General features: G+C 38.6%; 1 protein-coding gene, 1 long non-coding RNA gene and 1 other non-coding gene across 3 annotated transcripts in view; 2 read left to right on the top strand and 1 right to left on the bottom strand.

Moving 5' to 3' along the window:
• Positions 1 to 32: 32 nt before the first annotated feature.
• On the bottom strand, positions 33 to 17,935 carry LOC115417151 (uncharacterized). The gene is made up of 3 exons (XR_003935089.1): positions 17,806 to 17,935; positions 1,509 to 1,511; positions 33 to 44 (listed from the first exon to the last, which is right to left on the bottom strand). It is a non-coding gene; the product is annotated as an uncharacterized LOC115417151 (long non-coding RNA).
• LOC115417150 (uncharacterized) overlaps positions 4,603 to 23,051 on the top strand; it is a 29,255-nt gene continuing 10,806 nt past the window's right edge. The window contains exons 1-6 of the mRNA XM_030131157.1: positions 4,603 to 4,846; positions 4,969 to 5,159; positions 7,235 to 7,399; positions 7,536 to 7,677; positions 8,196 to 9,087; positions 9,178 to 9,322. Coding sequence (XP_029987017.1) covers positions 4,706 to 4,846; positions 4,969 to 5,159; positions 7,235 to 7,399; positions 7,536 to 7,677; positions 8,196 to 9,087; positions 9,178 to 9,322 — 1,676 coding nt within the window. The 5' untranslated portion in view covers positions 4,603 to 4,705. The remainder of the gene's footprint in view (positions 4,847 to 4,968; positions 5,160 to 7,234; positions 7,400 to 7,535; positions 7,678 to 8,195; positions 9,088 to 9,177; positions 9,323 to 23,051) is intronic.
• On the top strand, positions 10,098 to 10,231 carry LOC115417321 (U11 spliceosomal RNA). The gene has a single exon (XR_003935119.1). It is a non-coding gene; the product is annotated as a U11 spliceosomal RNA (small nuclear RNA).

Here is a 23,051-nt window from a genome sequence, read left to right as displayed (position 1 = left end):
TTCCAAGACATTTTATCACACAAGGCTGCAAAAGTTTTTAAAGGCTTATAAATATTTGCATGTTAAATGTTATTTTCTGTCTTTTCCATTTCAGCTTTTGGTCCAGGCCTAAATCTGACCATGAACCTTGTTCTGATGGGTACCTGCTTGCTGGCATGTGTTATAGTAATCTTCAAATCAAGAAAATCCAGATTTAAATATCAACTCCTCCCACTGTCTGACACCAGCTGAAACCAAGGGAGGAAACCATTTGGGTTGGCGAAATAATTGATTGTTATATAACAAAAAACAAAGCCTACTCTGAACATGTAGTTTCACTAGATTAAGACACACCTAATGTCAGTAATCACTGTGTAATCATCTTGTTAAATGTTGGTTATGATTATTGTGCAGAAGGCACTAATGGCTTAATTAAAATTAATGATAAATGAATAAAATGAAATGCTACAACTTGGGTAATTAAATTTTATATTCTTGTTTGTATATTCTTATTGTTTTTGCTTAGATTTTCAGAGTACCGTAGCTGAAGTGAAATCTGTAAGACCTTTGATAATGGAAAAGGAATGAGTTTATTCAGCAGAGAAAACTAAAATGACATGGCTCTAGCATCACTTTTAGGAGATGTTAACACCCTTTTTCCCTTCAGGTTGATTATTCATTTAACTACTCAGGTTTTTTTTTTTATCAGTCAAGAAGGTCCACACCTAAACACCAACTCTTCTCACGCTCTGACACAAGCTGAAGCCACAGGAGATAATTATTTGCAATGTTTGATTGAATTATCACATCTCAAATTCCTGGCTTGTATCCCACAAACTGAAACAGAAACACTCATTAGACAGAATAACAAAAGTCAGCAGTAAAATCATTGTTTTTTAGAAAAAAAAAAAAAAGTCTTTTAGAACTGTACAATAACCAGGTATCAAAGAAGGCAAAATCCATTATGTCTGACACCACTTGTCCTCTGTCTCCATCATTCCCTCTGCCCTCTGGTACTCACCTCAGACAACCGTCTCCTTCATACCGTCTGCCATCACCATGCTCCACTCTGAACTGCACAGGTAGCATTGTCACTAGTTTGCATTTTATTATTTTTATTGTACCACCACATTTTTTATGTGACTTTGTCTTGTGTCTCATTGTTATTGTTATTCTCATTGTTTTTTGTTTTTGTTTTGTTGTTTTTTTTTATTGCTACTGTAGCAGAAATAATTACCCCTTAGGGACAAATAAAGGTCTTGAACTGAATGAAAGCATAATGGAAACTCATTCCAGGTTGAAAAGGCTGGCTTTGTAAAGTTTATTTACAAAATAAATAAACTGTGATGCTTAAAGAATACTGCATGAACTGACTCTGAATCAGTCAAGCGCACCTTAAACATCAACAATTGACCATTTGGTATGTTTCATTGGTTTTGTTGTGGTGGTGCAGTGTTAACACACTCGCCTAACAGGAAGAAGGTCCCAGTTCGATCCCAGTGTCAGCTGGCATGCGCCTGTCTGTGGACTTTCTATGCTTCCCCCGTATCTACCTTCCTCCCGCCACTCAAACACATGCACCTTGATAGTTTAATAGGTCAGTCTAAGTGGCCCATAGGTGTGAATGTGATGGTGAATGGTTGTTCATCTGTATATGTCAGCCCTGAGATGAAGTGGTTATACACCCATACTTTATTGATCCCAAACTGGGAAATTGTTGTGGAACAGCAGTATGACAAACCGTAAAAATAGAATATATGAGTAAAAATAGAATACAAGAGCAAACACACTATACATAATAAGTTGGAAGTGTGAAAAGAGAGTAAGGTGCAACAACAGACTGTAATGTGCAAAGTAAAATGGAATTTTTCAGTAAGACAGAGGTGAATACATATTAATAAAATGCATAATGGAAATATGTTCATGACCAGGTTAAAATGTCAGGCAGAGGTGAGTTTATTGTAAAATGAAATGGCATGAGGCAGGAAAGATTTTCTGTATCTGTATTTTTAGCAGCAGAACTGCAATAATCTGTTGGAGAAGGTGCTCTGCTGTCTGTCCAGTGTGTGGAGGAGAGGATGCTCATCATTGTATCTGTAGATGGGATAGGCACCGTGAACATGGATGGATGGATGGATGGATGGATGGATGGCTCTGTTGCATTGCATACACTTTAGTTTTGCATCAGCTGAATTGTCAGGTGCCTAAAACATGTTTCTGAAAACATTGCAGAGCCTTTTTTTTTTTTTCAAACAGCACTAGATGTATGACACACTTTGCAGGCAGTATGCGAGTCTGTCCAAGGATACACTCTGTTCAGACTAAGAGAATGTTGACATGCGATCCAGGTGACATGAATGGAGGTGACCTGGGTGTGTTCACAGATGGTGTTGAAATTACCCACATGTTTGGATTGCTGCTCACGTAAGGACAAAAGATTTGAAAGCAAAACTAAATGTGTGAGTACACTTGCACAATACCACACATGCATGTCAGTAAACATGCATGTGAACAAAAGAACAGGGTTAGGTTTACCAGAACAGACAGTGTTCTGATGCTTGATTGCTATTTGGTATGGGTACGTCCTAGAAGATTAGTTGGCTATTTTTTTTGTTTTAAACGTAAAGACATTGGTTTACAACACAGAGTTAATGAACTGTTAGGTCATGAGATGTCTGCAGCTAACACACTAGGAAGAGGATTATTCATATTTTTTGAGGTCATTTATCTATCCATTGTTCAGTTTGCAATAATTTAACTAAAAGCATTTCTACTTCAACTGCAATGTATGACTTGACTCATCTCTGGATTCACAATTCATCATCCAAATATTCTGTAATAAAATTTGTCAACCTAAACCACAGTGAGTTCATCTGTAACATGAGTGTAAAATACCTTATGGTGTGTAAATTCTGCAATGCAATGTACACTTTTATCAGCTTAAAGGAAGTTAGAGGAAAATAAACACTGAATATTAAAATAAAATTCAAAGTATGAAGCAGGTTTATTGCCAAGTGTTAGATAAATAAGTCCAGAGATTTAATACTTTAAACAGTCTCAGTTATAAGATCACATATTGGACTGTATTACTATATTACAGTGGCCCAGAGGTGCAACAACCCAAACAATTATCCACTATAAGGAAATAAAAGAGAACAGCCCAAAAAATTATCAACTAGCCCAAAAAATGATCTACTATAGGAATAAAAGAGAACAGCCCAAAAAATTATCCACTGTAAGAATAAAAGAGAACAGGACAAAAAAATTATCCACTAGGCCAAAACATTATCCACTATAAGAAAATAAAAACATTCACCTTTTCAATTAAGGGGGGCACTGTTTACCTGAAAGGTCTCTTGCTTTAAAATTAAGGCCACCACAAAAAACAAAAGCATAGGCTGAAAATTTTTAAGGCCTTCAGCTAATGTGGCTAATGCTATGGAAGTAATCCACTGGAAGTGGAGATAGATGCGCTAAAAATAAAGTTAAAATAAAGCAAAAACTTGTGCTTGTAAGTTCAACCAAACGTGATGGGCGGGATCTACATGTGCAGAAGGTGTGGATTTCTATTGATGGCTTGCTTCTGATTGACAGTGTAGCTGGTTCCTCATCCACTTGAACATGGTGTGAACCTGCTGGGAACTGGCTCCCCGCCGCACAGCTGCGGTGTACCATTCCCCGGTTTGGTCAGCCTTGGAGCGGACCCCTGGGGCTCATTTTTTTCTCAAGTTTTCTCTGTTTTTGGTCTTATAACCCTCAAATGAAATCTCAGTATGATGATTAAAGTACATGATCAGTACCTGAGAACACCTGATTTCCACTGAAAGCATGCAAAATGGAGAGTATAATATTATGATAAATGGACCAGGGGCTCCGAGCTGCACAGTCTGGCAGAACCCTGGCTCATAGCCGGGGTGCAGCAGCCCTGGGGAGTTGCGTTCCCACCACGGTTCCCACTGTCTTCAAGTGGGCTGGAGGACCAGGCACCAGCTACACTGTCAATCCGAAGCAAGCTACCAATAGAAATCCACCCCTTCTGCACATGTAGATCATGTAGACATTTAACACTTTTTAGCTCTGTGTGTCTTGGGCATCACACAAAGTCCGTACAATGCTGACTGCTGTAGTTTGACATACTTATGTATTTTTAGTCAAGGAAGAGACTAGAGAAAACAACAAGTTGATAGGACTAATATTTTGGGAGATATTAGTAATTATGAAATACAATTTCCTCTTAGTGGCCAATCATGTTGCTATGCCTAGAATCATAGAATCATCATTGAAGTGGGTTACCTAGCAACAGATAAACAATAGGGCCATGTTGACATGGTGTCAAATTTCATGTGCAGAAACAGACATGAGAGGTTATTCAAATGAAAAGGCCAGTGGAATTTACCACCAAGAAAGTAAAGAAAGAAAAGGATTAAACTAAATCAGAGGATCTAGAACCCATGGTTCCCTAAGAATATCAGATTAAATCAGTCAGTCAGCAGGTGGCATTGTTAACATATCAGTCATGGGAACAGACTTGAGACAGCAGATGAGCCCAGGCTGGTTGAACTAGTTCACCTTTTTAAAATACTTAAAAAAAAAAACAAAAAAGAGAGAGATCAACAATCGAGTAAAAACAACAAAAAATGTAAGCTTCCCTTGCCCTGTCTTTACCCTTGAGTATATAAGATGCACTGCCTGTGCAGTGCATCTTATATCTTCGTCTCAGACAAAGATGGCTTCTCTTACGCTGGTGCTGCACCTTCTGGTTCTGCTGTCATCGGCATCTGCGTGGTACTATAGAAGTTACTACAGATACTATGGAAGTTCACTGACATTCACCTCGAAAGGACAGACTTCTAATGGCAAATACAAGGTATGCCATTTTTATCTTGCTCTTCAAAGAGGTTGATACCTACAGTTATAGAAAATATTCCTTCAAATAATTTAAATTTAAAATGACTTTTATTTATCCTCCTCAACAATCTCCTCTTTCAGGTGGAACTTCGCAACCAACAAACCCATTACTATTGCTACCGGGCTGGTTACACATGCTTTTCTGGTGACTGTGGATCAGTTACCCAGTCCTCCACTGCATCTATTCCCAGTAATTCCTATGGAATCAGATCGTGTCAGTATGAGGTGCTGGTGAAAAGAAACCTCTACAGTAACCGACCATTTGAGATCCGGTAGGACAGTACTAACATAAGTGTTTAAACCATGTTTGATGCTATTATATTATCATTGTCAAGCAGCAAGTGGTAATTTTTAGAAAATAGTGATAAACTTCCTTTTTCTGTGATTCCAAATAATGATAATGTTAAATACTGAGTTGGTTGTAAGTGAGTTGTTCTGCGAGAAAAGTGAGATTAAAGACAGCAGAGAGAATTGTTGCCTTAAAGATGGGCCTTAAAACTAACTGGGATGTTTTGTGTGCTGATATTTCTAATCAGACCTGTGAGGGATGGTTTTTTTGGTTCACATTTTAAAAATTATATAATAAACAATAGTTACGAACGAAGGTGGGGTACACTCTGGATATGCCGCCAGTTCATCGCAGGGCTGACATAAGTAGCTGGGATACACTCCAAGTGACCCCCGTGACCCTAGTGAGGATAAAGTGGGTTCAGAAAATGAATGAATGATCAACAATATCCTTTCAAAACACATTAGTTTAAGAGTCAATAGCCCCTTTTACACAGCACTTCTGTTCCAGGAATATTTCACCTTTATTCCAGAACGATGTCTCTGTAAATGAAATGGTGGATCATTTGGTCTCACCTCTGTCACGGCTCTGTTACACCTTCTGGAGGTAGAAACAGAGCCGTGATAAAGGTGGATGATTCTGGAACAGTATGTAAAAGGAAGACCTGTCATTCTGCAACAAAAGTGTGAGGTTTTGATTACGTATTGCATGTGAGACCCCTGTGCCGGGAGGATTTAAAAATGAACGCAGGCCATGTACAGTAAACAAACATATCAACGCAACCAGAAAGATGTCGAACTGGGGAGACGCCGAGATCCACAAGCTGTTGTAAGTTTGGGGGAGGGCTTTTTGGTGGAGGACTCTATCCAGGCTAACACTTGTGGAACGGTGAAAGATGGGCTGACTCTGGAGGGGTTAGCAACACCGCTATGCTCGGGGTATTTCCGACGCTCAAGTTATACATCACACTATACGCTGCGCTGCGTCACTGCCCCTTTGATTCCGGAACGCAAGTCCGCTGTGTAAAAGTCCAGCTTGTGTAACATCAGTCAGTGGTGGAAAAAAGGTGGGATCACCGTCTCACTTATTTTCTGTGATCTCTGTGAAAAAGTGACTAAAGATTAAAGGTCTGCAAATTGTGTACAAAAAGTAACATTTATTTTATTTTGACGATTGAAGAGATTGATTTCTATTATGAGATTGTTGAACATATATTATAAGGCAATATTAGAAGGTATTAAAAATTATATATCATTCAGAATAGGTGTTATGAAGCTGAAGTTATTTTCTGAATAGTTCTGAGACCATAAAAACCATTGTTTGTGAATCCACTGATTACTCGGTTGACCCTGCACTACCTCACAAAATGACTGTATCTGATGACAAGGTTAAGGTCATTGGAATTCTATGTACTGTTTTGGGGTGAAAGGAAATGGTAAAAGGAAAGTATAATATTCCAATAATTATTCATTTAAATAATTTATTTTTATTATTATTATTATTATTGTTATTATTATTATTATTATTAGTAGTAGTAGTAGTAGTAGTAGTAGTAGTAGTAGTAATAATATAATAATAATAATAATAATAATAATAATAATAATAATAATAATAATAATAATAATAATAAATAAATAATTTTAGATTTTTTGAAAATACATTTACAATAATAATTTAACATAATTTTATTTGGGCTGCGGTGTTTGATTTCCTTTTGCTGTTTTAGATAAAACATTGTAACTTAGCCACATGACCACTAAATGGCAGGACAGTTGAGATTCTTGAATATGAATTGTTAATTAAATTTATAACATTTACAGTAAATATGCCACTAGGGGCTGTAAAATGTACTTTTAAAATAAACATACTATAAGCTATCTTTTTTTTTTTTTTTTTTTTTTTTTTTTGGAGAGGCTAACAAAGCCATTTCCCATCATTGTGCAAAGTCAATCTACCACAACTGTAAGTGACAAATCATCAGCTGTTGTCTCTTATTCGTACTTGGACCAAGATGGAAAGATTGCTGACTTAATATAATTCAAATGTCCTTTTAAACAGATACCCCAGTTACATCTATTTCTACTATGGCTACGGATACTGGGTAAACAATATCAGAAGCAATATGGCTAAATGGAGTGTGTTAGGACATGTGGACCTGGGAACCAGATCAGATACTGGTGAATCTAACAGATCTCCCATCTTCACCATGCCTCCCATTATCAGGTAATGAACATTATGTCATTATGACGGTGAAGTTTCATTTATAAGTAATGTTTAACACATTGTTTATCAGTTAGTATATTGTAATTGAAACTGTTTTGATCTTTTGTTGCCTTTGTGTTTTTCTGTAAAACAACAGAGTAACCCGAAACTGTCCACGGTCATTCAATATGTCACTGTTCGACCCCGATGGTGACCATGTCAGATGCAGAGTACCGACAAACAGAAGCTCACATGAATGTGGACTGTGTGGTCTGACTAATGGTCTATCTTTAGATCCGGTAAGATGTCTAAGTCTAGCTGTGTTTACTGGTTCATATATTTATTTTAGTTACTTTGGTCTTACTCCTTGTAGGGTTTTCAGCTCCCTTCCTCCTTTTATTGTTTCTATTGCTATAATTGGTTAACCCCTTTTGTTTTTATTATGTGATGCCCTCACTCTTTTTCTTTTCTCTTTTCTTGCACTTTTATCGGGATTGGTTGTTGATCACACTGATTTTTGTTTCAGGATTGGTTTTTGTTTTTTCTTCTTTTAGCTATTTAAAATAAGCATTTATATATTTGCCTGGAATTTTCTTTGTAAGTTTTGTTTGCTACTGTTTGTAAATGATAACACAGTTTCTGCTCTGATTGGTCCATCTCCTATCAGCGCACTTTGTAAATAGCTGTTTTTAAAAGTTCTACATAAATAAAGATACTCATTATTATTATTATTATTATTATTATTATTATTATTATTATTATTATTATATTTTTATTATTGTTCTGACAGTAACTGTTTTCTTTTTGTATTTATTAGAACTCCTGCTCTTTAAGGTATACCAGTACTGGAAGAACTGGAAATCATCCAGTTGAGCTGGTGGTGGAGGACTTTCCCAATAGAGACATTACTTTGTCCTACTCTGATGGATACTACACATCAAAGCACCCCCTTTCACATAGAGCACGAAAGCGTAGACAAACTGTCCTGACCACCAACGCTGCTGTTGCATCAACCCCCATGGCTGTAATGACCACTGCCACAACAGCCCGGACAAATGCCGTGAGTATCTCCACGACCACCACAGCAGCCCCAATAAACGCCATCTATACCCCAACGACCACCACAGCAGCACCGCCGACCACCACAGCAGCCCCAATAAACGCCATCTATATCCCGACGACCACCACAGCAGCACCGCTGACCACCACAGCAGCCCCAATAAACGCCATCTATACCCCAACGACCACCACAGCAGCACTGACAAACACCACAGCAGCCCCAATAAACGCTATCAATACCCCGACGACCACCACAGCAGCACCGCCGACCACCACAGAAGCCCCAATAAATGCCATCTATACCCCGACGACCACCACAGCAGCACCGCCGACCACCACAGAAGCCCCAATAAACACCATCTATACCCCGACGACCACCACAGCAGCACCACCGACCACCACAGAAGCCCCAATAAATGCCATCTATACCCCAACGACCACCACAGCAGCACTGACAAACACCACAGCAGCCCCAATAAACGCTATCAATACCCCGACAACTACCACAGCAGCACTGACAAATGCAACCACTACCAGGGTGAATCCCACAGGTGCACCGATGACCCCGACCACAACAACCATCACTCGGAGCCGTTACATATCATCCATTGCACCATTAAGCAAACTTCCATTGCAGTTTACCATTTATGGTACGGTTTTGATTTCATTAATATTTGCCATGCTGACTTAAATATTAGCAATGTTATCAAAATTTGTTCTTTTGATCATTTTTTTAATAGTGGACTCCCACTACGCTCCTTCATGTGTGGATGGTGATTATTTTCCAATTTTCTTGGCACCAACTCCACGCAATGGAGTGAATCTTCCTGCCTGGATCAACCAGACACTTGAAGTCAAAGTCATATCTACAGCACGATACACCACGTAAGAAATTAATATTGATCATTTATTTACTGGTAATGGAGGTATAATTCTGAAAAGGAATTTTACATGTTACTGTGAAATGTACTAAATTATACTCATCTTTACTCATTCTTATTTTGTAATATTGATTAGTCTTAGGGATACATTGTTTTCCTCTGCAGGATTTATAACTTGATTGTCACTGGACCAAAGGGCATTTCAAAAGTAAAAACCTCCACAGATGAATATACCATAAAATGGACACCAACTCTTGATGAAGTGGATGATCATTTTCCCATTTGTTTTGTTTCTGAAGCAAGAGACCGGTGAGTTTTAAATGAGCAAATAACTTTATTTATTTCTCTGTCAATAGTGGTATTCCTGTCAGACTGTTAAAACGTAATCTTAATTTCTCCTGGTTTATAACTTATTCCAGATACCATCGCATCTATCATTCAGAGCCACGATGTGTCACTGTTGATGTTGGACACCAAGGTCTGTTGAAGACATTTACAATACAAAATACATGGGTCATGAACATGTTTTTAAATGGCTACAGTTCAGGAGTTATGAATCTTGTATTTCTCATCATTTAGAGGCCACAGTGACCTGCAATGAAACTACAATGATGGTTGAAGTGGTCAAGTCCTACCTCATCAGACGCAATGAACACAACCTGCACCTGAATGACTACACTGATCCTGCCTGTAACCTGTCCACACTGTCCAACCACACCCATGTGGTGGCTGTCATGTCACTGAGCAGCTGTGGAACCAAAGTAGAGGTACAGGAAGAAAAAAAGGGCTTCTGTCATGTTTGGCACTGGGAGAGTGGGGAAATCCATTCTTCTTGCGGAATCGCAATCAAGAGATTTGGGAAGCATAATTCTTATAACAGGGGCTGCTAGTGATCACTTGTCCTGGCGTCCCGCACAAAAAAAAAAAAAAAAAAGGTACAGGAGGAAAATAGGACCAATGGCCTTGTAGCTTACTGGCCAAATTAAAAGCTTTGGGAAATGTATCCAGGTGCCATTTATTATCACCCAGTTATGTGTATTTATTATATTGCAGAGATAGCCCATGTTTTGGTCATATTCCAATCAGATCTGTAAAAAATTCAAATTCCAACTTGATATCATTGATACTTAGTGTATCAATCTACTTCCTATCTGTTATAATGGGAAAATTTGTCTAAGTCGCACCAAATCCAGAATCAGATCCGGACTGACATAATTTGACTAACTTTTGTTGACATCATCATAAAGAAGCTGTATACCAAGTTTGAAGTCAATCAGAACTGTAGTTTCGGAGAAAAAGACAATTGAAATGTTTTCCCCATAAGAGCCCATGTTAAATTTTCCATAAGTTCCCCGATCCAGAAGAAGATCCTGATCAGCATGTGGCCATTATGTTTTGGTCATCTCCTCATCAGGGCTGTACTGTAGAAATTTCAACTTGATATAATTTATATTTACTGAGTTATTGCATCCATCCACTTCCTATCTCTTATAATGGGGAAATTTTTCAAAGTTGCACCAAATCCAGAATCAGATCCGGATCCAAATAATTTCACTAACTTTTGTTGACATCATCATAAAGAAGCTGTATACCAAGTTTGAAGTCAATCGGAATTGTAGTTTGGGAGAAGAAGACAATTGAAATTTTTGTAACGGACGACAGACGACGATGACAGACGACAGACGACGACAGACGATGACGACAGACGACGACGACAGACGACTGATAACAACAGACGACGCCGACACCTCACGCCACGTGACGACAATAGCTTATGGCCTTTCGGCCGGTAAGCTAAGAAAACTAGTATGGTTCTACGAGAGTAAGTAAGGGTGTATTCAGACCTACTTTGTTTGGTCATTTTAAAACAGATCAGAGGTCCTTTAATTGGAAAGTCTGAAAGTCTGGACTTTTTTTTGGTGTGAATACAAACATGCAAACTCTGATTTGAATCAAACAAGCGGTCTGCTTGCTGAAACAAACCAAGGAACCTTTTTTGTGCTTGACTAGCCACTGTACCGTCATCGTACGTCATCTTCTTACTGCTAACATGTTGTGGTTTAGGGCACACAGGGCACATCTAATTACAAGAAGTCGTCAAGCAGCACACCTTCACCGATACAGAACGACACGTAAAACATTGACAAACTGGCTCCAAATGAGCTGTTCTTGACAATTTTCATAAATTTGTGTCTGTAAAAATTGGTCCATCAGCAAAAAGTGCAATGAGAATGTGATCTGTCCCACACAAAAAAATTAAGTCCAGACCAAAGACTAAAATACTTCCACCAAGGCCCACTCATCTTGTAAATCAAATACCTTATTCACAATTTAATAAAATCAAAGACAACACAATATACATAATTTAGAATTTGATGGGTTCATCCTTGGCCAATGCCCTATCCAACTACCAAGTTCCATACACATCTGTGCATTACTTTTTGTGTAATCCTGTTGACTCACAGACAAACAAATAGCTGGGAGGACATATTATTGATAATGAAATACAACTAATACTCATCCAAACTAGCACCAGCTCGTTGTGCCTTACAAAGTAACTGTATTTTATTTTCTGTCACTTTTAGGAAGATGACGAGAACATAATCTATAAGAACGATATCACATCTGCCGACCCAAATGAAATTATTTCCAGAAAACATGATGTGGACATTGCCATCTTCTGTGCCTACCCCAAACGAACCAACCTGACTCTGGGATTCAGACACAAAAACCCATACGCCTTCTCAGAGAAAGGTTTTGGTGCTTTCACATTTCGTTTTGAGTTCTTTGAGTCTCAGAGGTTCAGAACACAAGTGGATGCCAGCTCTTACCCAGTGGAGGTCTACCTCAAACAAATGATCTTCATGCAGATCGAAGCTACAACCTCCATCCCCAACACAGAGCTGTTCGTGGAGTCCTGCAGGGCGACTCCCTATGACAACTCAAATTCTCGCATCAAGTACACCATCATTGAAAATGGGTGGGTTCATTATCTCTACACATCATATTATTATTACATTTATTGAATTAATTATTTGCTATCAGGAACACCTTGATTTAAAGTTTGACACCACTATAATTGCATTACCACAGGTGTGTGAAGGATAAAACAGTGGAAATTTACCCCAGCTCCAGGACTCAGTTCAGATTTGGAATGGAGGCTTTTGAATTCATTGGTGCTCATGAAGAGGTAAGGTATAAAACAATATTTTGACACTAAATGTATGGTATTATGTTTAATAAGAATCATAAGCTTAGTGCGTACATATGAAGTTTGTGTTCTGTGTTATGGAAGAAAATTGCTGATGTTATCTAACTCCATCATACAGTAATAAATGATGATAGGATTTAGTAGATTTAACACAGAGGTGTTTTTTTTAATGAATATGTGATGTGAGAGAATCACTTAAAGCACAAAGTAAGCTTCATGTAAGCAAATACTGAACCCTCCAATGCTTTTACATTTCATGCTGCAGTAATAACAGGGGTTTAGACTAAATAGTTTCTGTTTTCAGCAGATGAAGTAAATAATTTATCACAGGATTTAAAATGCTTAAAAACCCATAAGTGTCCCAAAGGATTACATGTTGTTCCATGCATATTATATTACAAACTGAATTATAACTAAACTCCTTCCACCCTCTTTCTTCTCTGTGCAGGTGTACATCACCTGTTCAGTCCTCCTGTGTGAGACTGGTGTTGCTGGAACCAGGTGCTCTCGTGGATGCATCCAATCAGGAAATCATCGTAGCAGAAGGGAAGCTGCAGCTGAAAGTAGTCATCACTCCATTTCCCAGGGACCTTTGCACCTGATTAAACCATCTGACAGCAAAGGTGAGTGTGTGCATATACTGCACTACAGATATATACCATATGCAAAGTAAATGAGCCACTTCTTTCTAGTGTTTGCTCATAAATACATACTTACAGTTCATATGTGCTGTGTCTATTTGTCGAATACAAAAACAAGATTTAAAAAATATAGACATATAATATTATACATAATAATATATAAAAATATAGGACAACTGCTCTTAAAGCTGTGGTCAATAACCACCTATTAATCAGAATCTGAATACTCTATTTTCAGAAATTACTGGGTGTTACAGTCGCTCCATTAAAGTCTAATAAAAGTAGCACAAAATAAATTATCAATAGGAAACAAAATACATATATCTTCATATGTATTCATAGATATCAAATATACATATCAAAACACTCTATTAAGACAAAACCAGAACAGCAATTTGTATAATATGTACTAGACAATATATATCATCAATATGATAATTTAAGAAATATACAAAAGTGTACAAAAATATAGTTGTGTGTAATTATAATTATGTGGTTATAAGGTGGAGTTAAACAGTCTGATGGACACAGGCAGGAATGATTTCTTGTGTCATTCAGTGGTGCATTTAAGCGGTGTCAGTCTCTCACTGATAATGTTATCATTATTTCGGATGGAGTAATCTGATTAACCATTACCTAGTAAATATCATTTTAAGAGAGTCCTGTACATTTAATACAACAATTACTTCCCTTCTCTTATCTGAATCTCAACAGTTATATTTGTGTGTGTGTGTGTGTGTGTGTGTGTGTGGGGGGGGGGGGGGGGGGGGGGGGGGGGGGCGTGTAATTGGAAAGATATGTGCTAATTAGAAAATGAGATGTGTCTTTCCCTATAGTCAACTTATTGGCTCATGTTTGCAGTGAACAGTGAATTTCTTTTTTTTTTTTTTTTTTTTTTTTTCAATGGTTAATGACCTAGAATCCTACTACCAAACTGACACAGAACACACACCTATGCAGTAAAAGAAATACTGTAGGTGTGTGGTAAAAGCAAAGATGGCATTCTATTAATGCCCGTGTTTGAACATTAAATATTAATTCAGCAACAGTGAAATTTCAAGAGGAGAGTGAGAGAAAGTAAAGCTGTAACAACTGGTCTGCACTGGTCTTTCTATTTTATTTGGATAGTTGGATGAAAAGGGGCATATTTTGCACCAAATGTATGAATATTCCCACATTTACAACATTGCAAATACCTGTTAATGGTGTTTTGTCTGTAGCACAGTTAGTTTGGGGTCAGTTTCTCCCTGTGTGGATGTTTTATAAATTAAATATCCTTCATGCATCATTCACACCAGCAACAAAAGACATGACATGGATGTGGCCCTATGTGTATTTCGCGTCTTCTTTTTTTTTGTATTTGAAAGTCACTGATGTCATTGACTCATTACTGTCTTCTTTTTCCATTTTAGCATTTGTCCCAAACCTCAATCTCAGCTTAAACGCGGTCTTCATTGTTGGCTCCATCATTGCGGTCACAGTGGTCATCTACCGATCTAAGAGGTCCAGGGCTAAATATCAACGTCTGCCAACTTCAGACATAGAGTGAGAAGATCTTCATCCAGATGTCAAAAAAACATGTTTATCTTTGCATCTTAGTTTGATGAAATATAGGTAGGATAATTATCACATTTTCTGAAGTATGTGGGTGTTTGTTTTATTTTTTTCTTTGCCTGCCAACTTAAGATGCAGAGTGAATAAAGGAAAGGCATCTTTAATTACCCTAACCATCCTGTTAAAGAAAAAAAAAAACTGTTCCATGTTGATCTTTACACTTTTGTTACTGGTTTGAATCATTGTTACAAAATGTAGACAACCTATGTTTTCACTCTGATGATGGCATACATTAGCTGTAGTATTCATAACACTGCCCCCACTGACTTCTACTGTAGACACTAGGCATGATGGGTAATGACTTCATCTGCCTCACTTCTCACCCTGACGCACCCATCACTCTGGAACAGGATCATTGCAAGCTATTGAACCATGGGGTGTACTTAATTTTTCATATACTGCTTCTCTGTTTTTTCTTTAATTTTTATTAAATAAAGAGTGACATACCGGGGTCTGTTGTGTGTAGTTTCAGTCAATCAAACGATCAATCAATCAATCAATCAATCAATCAATCAATCAATCAAATTTTATTTATATAGCACCAAATCATAAAAAAAGTTATCTCATGACACCTTACATATAGAGCTGGTCGAAACCAGACTCTCAAGCCAAGTTACAGAAAGCCAACAGAATCCTCCAGGAACAAACACTTGTGACTGGTGGCAGTGGTGAGGAAAAACTTCCTTTAAACAGGAGAAACCTGGAGCAGACCCAGACTCCTGGAGGATGGACATCTGCCTTGATCAGTTGGGGTTAAAGAGAGAGACATATGGATGCAATTGATGCACAGCAAACTGAACTTGAACTGTCAGAATGTAGATCAGCTGGTGTTAGTATAATTACTAAAAACCAGAACCAAGGTCCTTGATTGTTAATAATACTACTACAAATACAAGTATTAACGGTGGATGTGCTACTACTGTAACTGTTCATACAAATAATAGTGTTTATTATATAGTTCCATAGATGGTAGAGGTTTCTATCACAACTATATGGATAAGTGAGTGATGATGATGAAGGCAGGAGAGAAGAAGGACCACAGAAGCAGGTCCAGAACTGGTCCATAGAAAACCTGTGATGATCCAGGGAAAACCCGCGAGGAGATAAAGGACAGAGACTCTGGGGAAGAAGTCAAGTCAGTAACATGTGTTCGCTGGGGCATAAATAGAAGAGAAAATTAGGAGAGAAAAGGTCAGGGAGAAGGAGAAGCAGAGAGGAGGTCAGAGAGGAGGAGGAGCAAAGAAGAGCCCAGTGTATCCAGATGAGTCTCCCAGCAGTCTAAGCCCACAGCAGCAGAACTAAGAGCAGCCTGAGCCGCCCTAACTATAAGATTCATCAAAAAAGAGCGTTTTTAACCTGCTCTTAAACATAGAGAGGGTGTCTGCGTCCTGGACCAAGGCAGGGAGTTGGTTCCACAATTGTGGAGCTTGATTGCTGAAGGCTCTGGCCCCTGTCCTACTTTTGGAGATTCTAGGGACCACCAGTAAGCCTGCATGTTGAGAGCGTAGTGCTCTAGATGGATTGTATGGAACTAAAAGCTCTCTCAGATAAATAGGTGCCTGGACATGAAGGGCTTTGCAAGTGAGGAGGAGTATTTTAAGTCTATCCTAGCTTTTACAGGGAGCCAGTGCAGAGAAGCCAACACAGGACAAATATGGTCTCTGGTACTGGTTCTAGTCAGTACATGGGCAGCAGCATTCTGCATTAGCTGAAGGGTCTTTAAGGGCTTTTTGAAACTGCCTGAGAGAAGTGAGTTACAATAATCTAGTCTGGATGTAATAAAAGCATGGACTAATTTTTCTGTATCATTCTGGGTTAAAATATGCCTAATTTTAGTAACATGCAGATGAAAAAAAGACATTTCTAGAAATCTGTTCTGTGTGCGAGTTAAATGATAGATCCTGATCAAAAATAAGGCCTAGATTCGTCACAGTGTTTTTGGGCTCTATGGTAACACCATCCATGGTGAGAACTTCACTGTACACTGCATCCCTAACATTTTTGGGCCAAACACAATGACTTCAATCAATCAGTCAATGTATTCAGTTTTGTCTGAGTTTAGCAGCAGTACAACATGAAGTATTGTAAGCACAAGTGAAGTTTTGTAAACCAAAAATATAGAAGTCTTTTTCAAAATGCACTTATAAAACTTATTTTGCTCCTACAAATCCGTTTTTTGCTTTTACAAAACGTTTTCTGTGGTTACAAAACTTTTCTGTGTGGTCACAAAACTTTTCTGTGGTTACAAAACATTGTGACCTCTTTTTGATGTGGGGGTGTGGTTAGATGAGAGGCGTGTCCACACCTGATCCAGACAGGAAGTAACATTACTGGTAATGGACAGACATCTCTTCATTCACTACAATGGAGCGATTGCGAAGTACCACCATAATGCGTCTGTTTCACCTTAAATAACACCACTTATTATTATCCGGCAGAGTGAAGTCGGTTCCGTTCTCGAAACCAGTTCCGAGATCCATAAATGGAACCAGTTTCGTTTACAGAACTCGAAACCAAGTCATGCTCAGCTCACAGCTATGGCTGTGTTTAACTTCAACACACCTCAGATTCAGTTCAGAGTAAGGCTCTCCATCAGCTCCAGTTACGTGCATGGTGCTGCCGGCTCAGAGCCCCAAGTCCCATAACTGGGAGCTGACGGATAGTTACATTCTTTCAAATGGTGCACAAAACCTTTGCTGACCTTTGTTGTTAATTGTGACTTGGGGGTGAGGGGATTTTTTTGGATGTAGGATATTTCAGTTCAACCTCAACAAAATTAACCCTAAGCAGTTTTGTAGACATTACACTAATAAAACTGATTAAATACCCAAGAAAGACACTTTATGGGCTTTTAATATTCATAGGGCCAGCAATTAGGTCCCAGTGACCTGGACAGACCACCACTGGATTGAAGTTATGATAAAACTGTAGTTTCTCTTTAGTTACAATTATCAGCAGATACTGATATGATTAGTAGATAATACAATTTGTCTTGGGTGTTTTTAACTTACTGTTTTGTACTTAGCATCCAGTAACCCAAAAAACTGTCATACTGAAAACAAATACTGAAAGTTATGGCTGCCAAAGATGCTTCTGCAAGCTATTAAACCATGGGGTGTACTGTGGCTTCTCTATTTTTGCTTATTTTGTAATGAATTAATAATGACATGCTGGAATCTGTTGTGTGTTTCTGTCATGTACTGATACACAAAAGCATAGAATTTTACTTTCTATTTCTCATGATTATATGGCTGGAAGGCTGTGACATGTGCAAATCAACAAACTGCTGCTATTAGACAATGTCAAAATGAGGAGAAAACTAGAAGGAAATGTAAAGAAAAGAAAATGCCACTGAAAGGACGACAAAGGGTCACCAGTGCATGTATGCACAAATGAAAGCATTCTGTGTCATATTCTTTCTTGCTGCACCTGCTGTTTGTGCTTTCATTTCTGTCTGCGTGGTAGATTCAGGAGTGACACCTACAGATACAACAGATACTCACCAAGACCAAAAGGCTGTAACTTTAACATCACCAATGCAATTAAGGTTGTACGTGCAAAAGAAAGAATTCTTAGCTGTTTCTTTTTAATGTTGGTTTAAAGGATTTGTCCTCACATTGCAAATAAGTAATTGATTGGGAAAAAAATCATGGATGTTCATTTATTCTGTGAAACTGTGATAAAATGTGTATTTATTAATCAGTGGAAAAAGTGTTGAATCTGCAAACATAAAAATACAATCAGCTCACAACACAAATGTCACATAACCGTTGGTGCAGTCTATTCTGCAAAGGGCTGCATTCTTGTGTGTTTATTTCTAAAGCCAAAATTTTTAAGCTCCTGAATTTATCAGTATTCTGCCTTTTAGTTTATTGTGTATTTTTTGTGGTGAACACTGCCATCTAGTGGTGCAAACATGTAGCGGCGTTATGCCTAAGGAATTACAGGAAGTGCTTTGTTTTCAAGCGGTAAGACGGTAAAATTTTGTCTTCGGCGTTACGTATTGTGCTTCGACACGAGACAATCTGTTAATGTTAAGTCATCTAACATGAAAGTTCAAGCATTAGACATGATATATGAAAGTTTGAATGTTTCAGTAATGTTTTTGGTTAAGGTGATAGCCATATACTTATCAATGCAAGGCTATGATTAGCTTTGGTTGGCATGTCTTAAATGTTGGAATTAACAGTCAACTTGGGGCATATGATTTAGGAAAATTTGTCATTGTTTAAGCACAGAATGAGTCCTTGTTTATTGAAACAAACATATCTTTGTTTTTGTATTTTCAGTTTCACAAATTGTGGTTAAAGTAAAGACTATGAAAATTATCTTCAGTGTCCTGAGACGTTACCACTTTGTTTAGCTTGCTGTCTAGGCTGTGTAGAGCCACATAGCTAAGGGCAGAAGACATACCTGTCAAGTCTCCTGTTTTGGCCGGGAAACTACCATATTTTACCCCCCTTTCCCGCTGTCCTCCCATATTACTATTATCCCCTAAATCTCCCGTATTATAACAAAATAATAATAATGAAATACATTCCTCTGTCTCTCCTAGCTGAACTCTGTCACTGGCCTCGCGAGAACTGCCATCTGCACTAGCCTAGGTCTGAGGTGTCGCGAGGTTAGTAGTGTTGACAGCGGGAAAACCAAAAACATGGATGAAAGATGGATGGATGTGATGGAAAAGGCACTTAAGCAAAAAAAAAAAAAAACAAAACAAACAAAAAACTAATAAATCTTGTAAATATCTGGAAAAATGGGACAGCATGTTTCCGTTTCTAAAGAAGAGCGTGATGGGGCACAGTCACGCGTTCTGCAAGGTGTGTTGCTGCGATTTTAGTCTATCACATGGGGGAAGAAAGGATATTAGGTCACAAATGCAGAGATTCAAATGTCAATGCTGTGTGCGAAAAACAATGTCCCTTTCACTTTTTGTGATGACTTTAACAAGTGTGTTGCTGATGTGTTCCCGGACTCCATTATTGCATGAAAATACTCTGCGGGAAAAACCAAGGCAACGCAGCTCATCAAAGGTAAGTTGAGTCAATTAAGTAGGCTATGAATATTATGTGTGCTTATGCCCAGCCCATTAGATAATGTCTCGACGGGACATTATCTTTTTATTTAGAACAGCACAGTTTGCAATACAAAAATAGCTTTTTTTCATATCAAATATACAAAAGAAAAACATTTGCAATAAAAGACATTATATAAGTGCTTAATTATAATCATGTATAGAAAGAAAGGACAGAAGAAAAAGAGTATAGGAAAGATAGGAAAAAGAGAAAGAAGTATGCCAACTTATACTAGGGGTGTCAAAGTTTAGAGTTCAGATGAATATATTAAGGGAAGTACAGATTTCAACAATTTTGATTGCCTTTCACTTTTCAGAGTACTTAACTGAGAGAATGTATTGTTTGAAATTATTATAAAATGCTGTAAAGCATGGCTTTTTTGCTGAGTATTCACAACAATGACTGTGAAATTTTGACATTAAAATTCAAAGATTTATCAGGTATTGAGATTCACTTTTGAGCAAGATACTTTCAAATAGGCCAAACAATACATTCCTCCAAAACAACATAATCAGTGTTATTATGACAGGACATTATCTAATGTCCTCAGTGACCTCAAGAAGGTCAAATCGACAGGTTCTGGGGCCTGATAGGGAAGGATGTGAGGTTCAGTGAGCTGTCAAGACTCATGAAGGCGTTACTTTGCATTCCCGATAGTAATGCCAGTTCTGGAAGGGTGTTTAGTATGGTAAAGAAGATTGTTACTGAGAACAGAATGGCATTAGACAACAGCACTGTTTGTGCTTTACTGTCCTGTAAAATTAACCACGCTGGCCCAGCCCACAAATACACTCCTTCCAGAAAAGTTTTAAAGGATGCAAAGTCTGCAACTAATCTATATAATATGTCAGTAGTTAATGCCAGAGAGCCATATGAGTGAACATAGCACATTAGAAGAAAATGTGTACTAAAAATAAAAATGACACTTTCTAGCTTAAAAACATTAGATTTGAAATGAATATATGTAATTAAATATGTAAAGTAAATATATATATGTGTCTCAGTGCCCCTCTGTGTTTTCATGTAGGCTGCATCACAACATAGAAATGTTAAGAGCATTTTTGTGTCAACAAAGGTAAGCCTATCATATTCTGGTCACCTAATTGTAATTTGTAAATTTGGTTGACAAGGTGGTATTTTGGATTTCTTGTACATCTGTATTAAAATGTAAAGGACAGTGAAGCTTGGTTGGGGCGGTGGGACGGCTCGCGGTGGGCGCCGAAAAATTTCCCTTATTTTCAAATCCAAAACTTGACAGGTATGGCAGAAGAGTAAAAAGACTACTATACATCAAGTGCTTCGCCGAGGACCTCATCTCCAAGATGTCCAGCAAAAATGAATCCCATTCCCCCTCTTACCGCTAGAAGTCAGGTCAGATTGTGGATCTGCCACATCATCAGTTTCACGTCAATCAAATAAGTCATGTGTAAGCCTGGCTGCAGCACAAGCACGAGCTGTGGCCGAAGCTGCCCGCACCAAGGCTGAGTTTGCAAAACACCAAATTGACATGGAGGTCAAGAAGGCATGGACAGAACCACAGCTTAATGCTCTGAAACAAGCAGGAGAAGCCAAAGCTGCCCTCACTGCAGCAATAGTCCTTGAGGCGGCAGCTGAAAGCTCAAATGAACAAACTGAAGTAACCGTCCCCAGTATCCCTGTTGCTTCATCTGTGCCACTCAAGTGCATCAAACAATATATCAAAACCCACTTTAATAATGACTCTGAAATTAAAAGTGAAAATAAGGACCATGAAGAGTCTCCATCAGAATACCATGATACACACGACCTGGAGTGCCGTACACCACATGCAGCCGGGTACACACCTAGGTGGATTGCCACCACTAGATGTTCACCTGAGTATGCCATAGCCACCAGAAGCACACCCACGTGTGCTGTGGCTACTGGATATACACCTGGGTATGCACCAGCCACAGGATACACCCCAGGGTGTTTCACAGAGATTGCAGGTAGATGGCAGCCTAGTTGTACTTCACCTGTTTTCAACAGAATAGACTTTGAAACAGACAACAAAAATGTCTGAGATAGGTCAAGCCCCAAGCCAACTGAGATGTCAGAGCTCACTGCTTACCTTGCACGTTGCGACCTTCTGACCATAGGGTTCAAGGTGTTCGACAACAAACCAGAGACCTACGTCACTTGGAAGTCTGTGTTTCACAATGGCATTGAAGGACTGAATTTAAAGGCAAGTGAGGAACTCGATCTACTCACAAAGTGGCTCGAGGGGGAATCTCTTCACCATGCTCTGAGGATTAGACCAGTCCATGTGAATAATCCAGAGACAGGTCTCAAGCATTTGTGGCAAAGATTGGACAGAAATTATGGCTCATCAGAAGTCATCGAAGCATCTCTGTTCAAGCGTCTGGAGGTTTTTCCCCATATTTCTCGTAAAGATAATCATCTGTTGCAAGAGCTAGCAGATCTTCTTGAAATACAAGCAGCAAAGAATGAAGGTTATCTGCCAGGCCTCAGTTTCTTAGACACATCAAGAGACATAAACCCCATCCTGGAAAAGCTCCCAGATAATCTCCAAGAGGCATGGATCAAGCAAGGAACCAGATACAAGAGAGAACATAGTGCCTTATACCCATCCTTTTCTTACTTCGTGGAGTTTATTGATAGTCATGCAGAAATGAAAACAGATCCCAGCTTCACATTGCAAAGCAGTAACACTCTGTTTTTCTGTTTCCTCCGCAAACCAAAGTCAGAGGTCTCTTTGCATCAAATAAATCACAGGTAGCGATACCCAAAAATGCTGATTCGCCACCTCCCAGTCCAGACAAGTAGTGTCCCATTCATCTGAAGCCACATTCACTTGCTAAATGTAGAGGTTTTAGAATGAAAACATTAGATGAGAGGGAAAGTGTGCTTAAAGAACACTCAATTTGCTACAAGTGCTGCATGTCTACTGATCATAGGGCCAGAAACTGTAAAGTAACCATTCAGTGTTCGGAGTGCAACAGCAATAGCCATGTTTTAGCATTGCATGCTGGTCCACTGCTGTGGGTGATGAAAGAGTTTGACCCACAACCATCATAGACAGCAAAAAAGCCCAACACACCTACAGAGGGCAAGGTAGGGGAGCAGGAACACCCAGACTCCACTATCACCACATCCAGTTGCACAGAGGTATGTGGCAAGGGATACCAAGAGAAGTCATGTTCTAACATTTGC

This window comes from Sphaeramia orbicularis, chromosome 3 (assembly GCF_902148855.1).
Source record: "Sphaeramia orbicularis chromosome 3, fSphaOr1.1, whole genome shotgun sequence".
NCBI lineage: Eukaryota > Metazoa > Chordata > Actinopteri > Kurtiformes > Apogonidae > Sphaeramia > Sphaeramia orbicularis.
The sequence above is the reverse complement of the archived record's forward strand: the minus strand, read 5'-3'. Positions and strand labels throughout refer to the sequence as shown.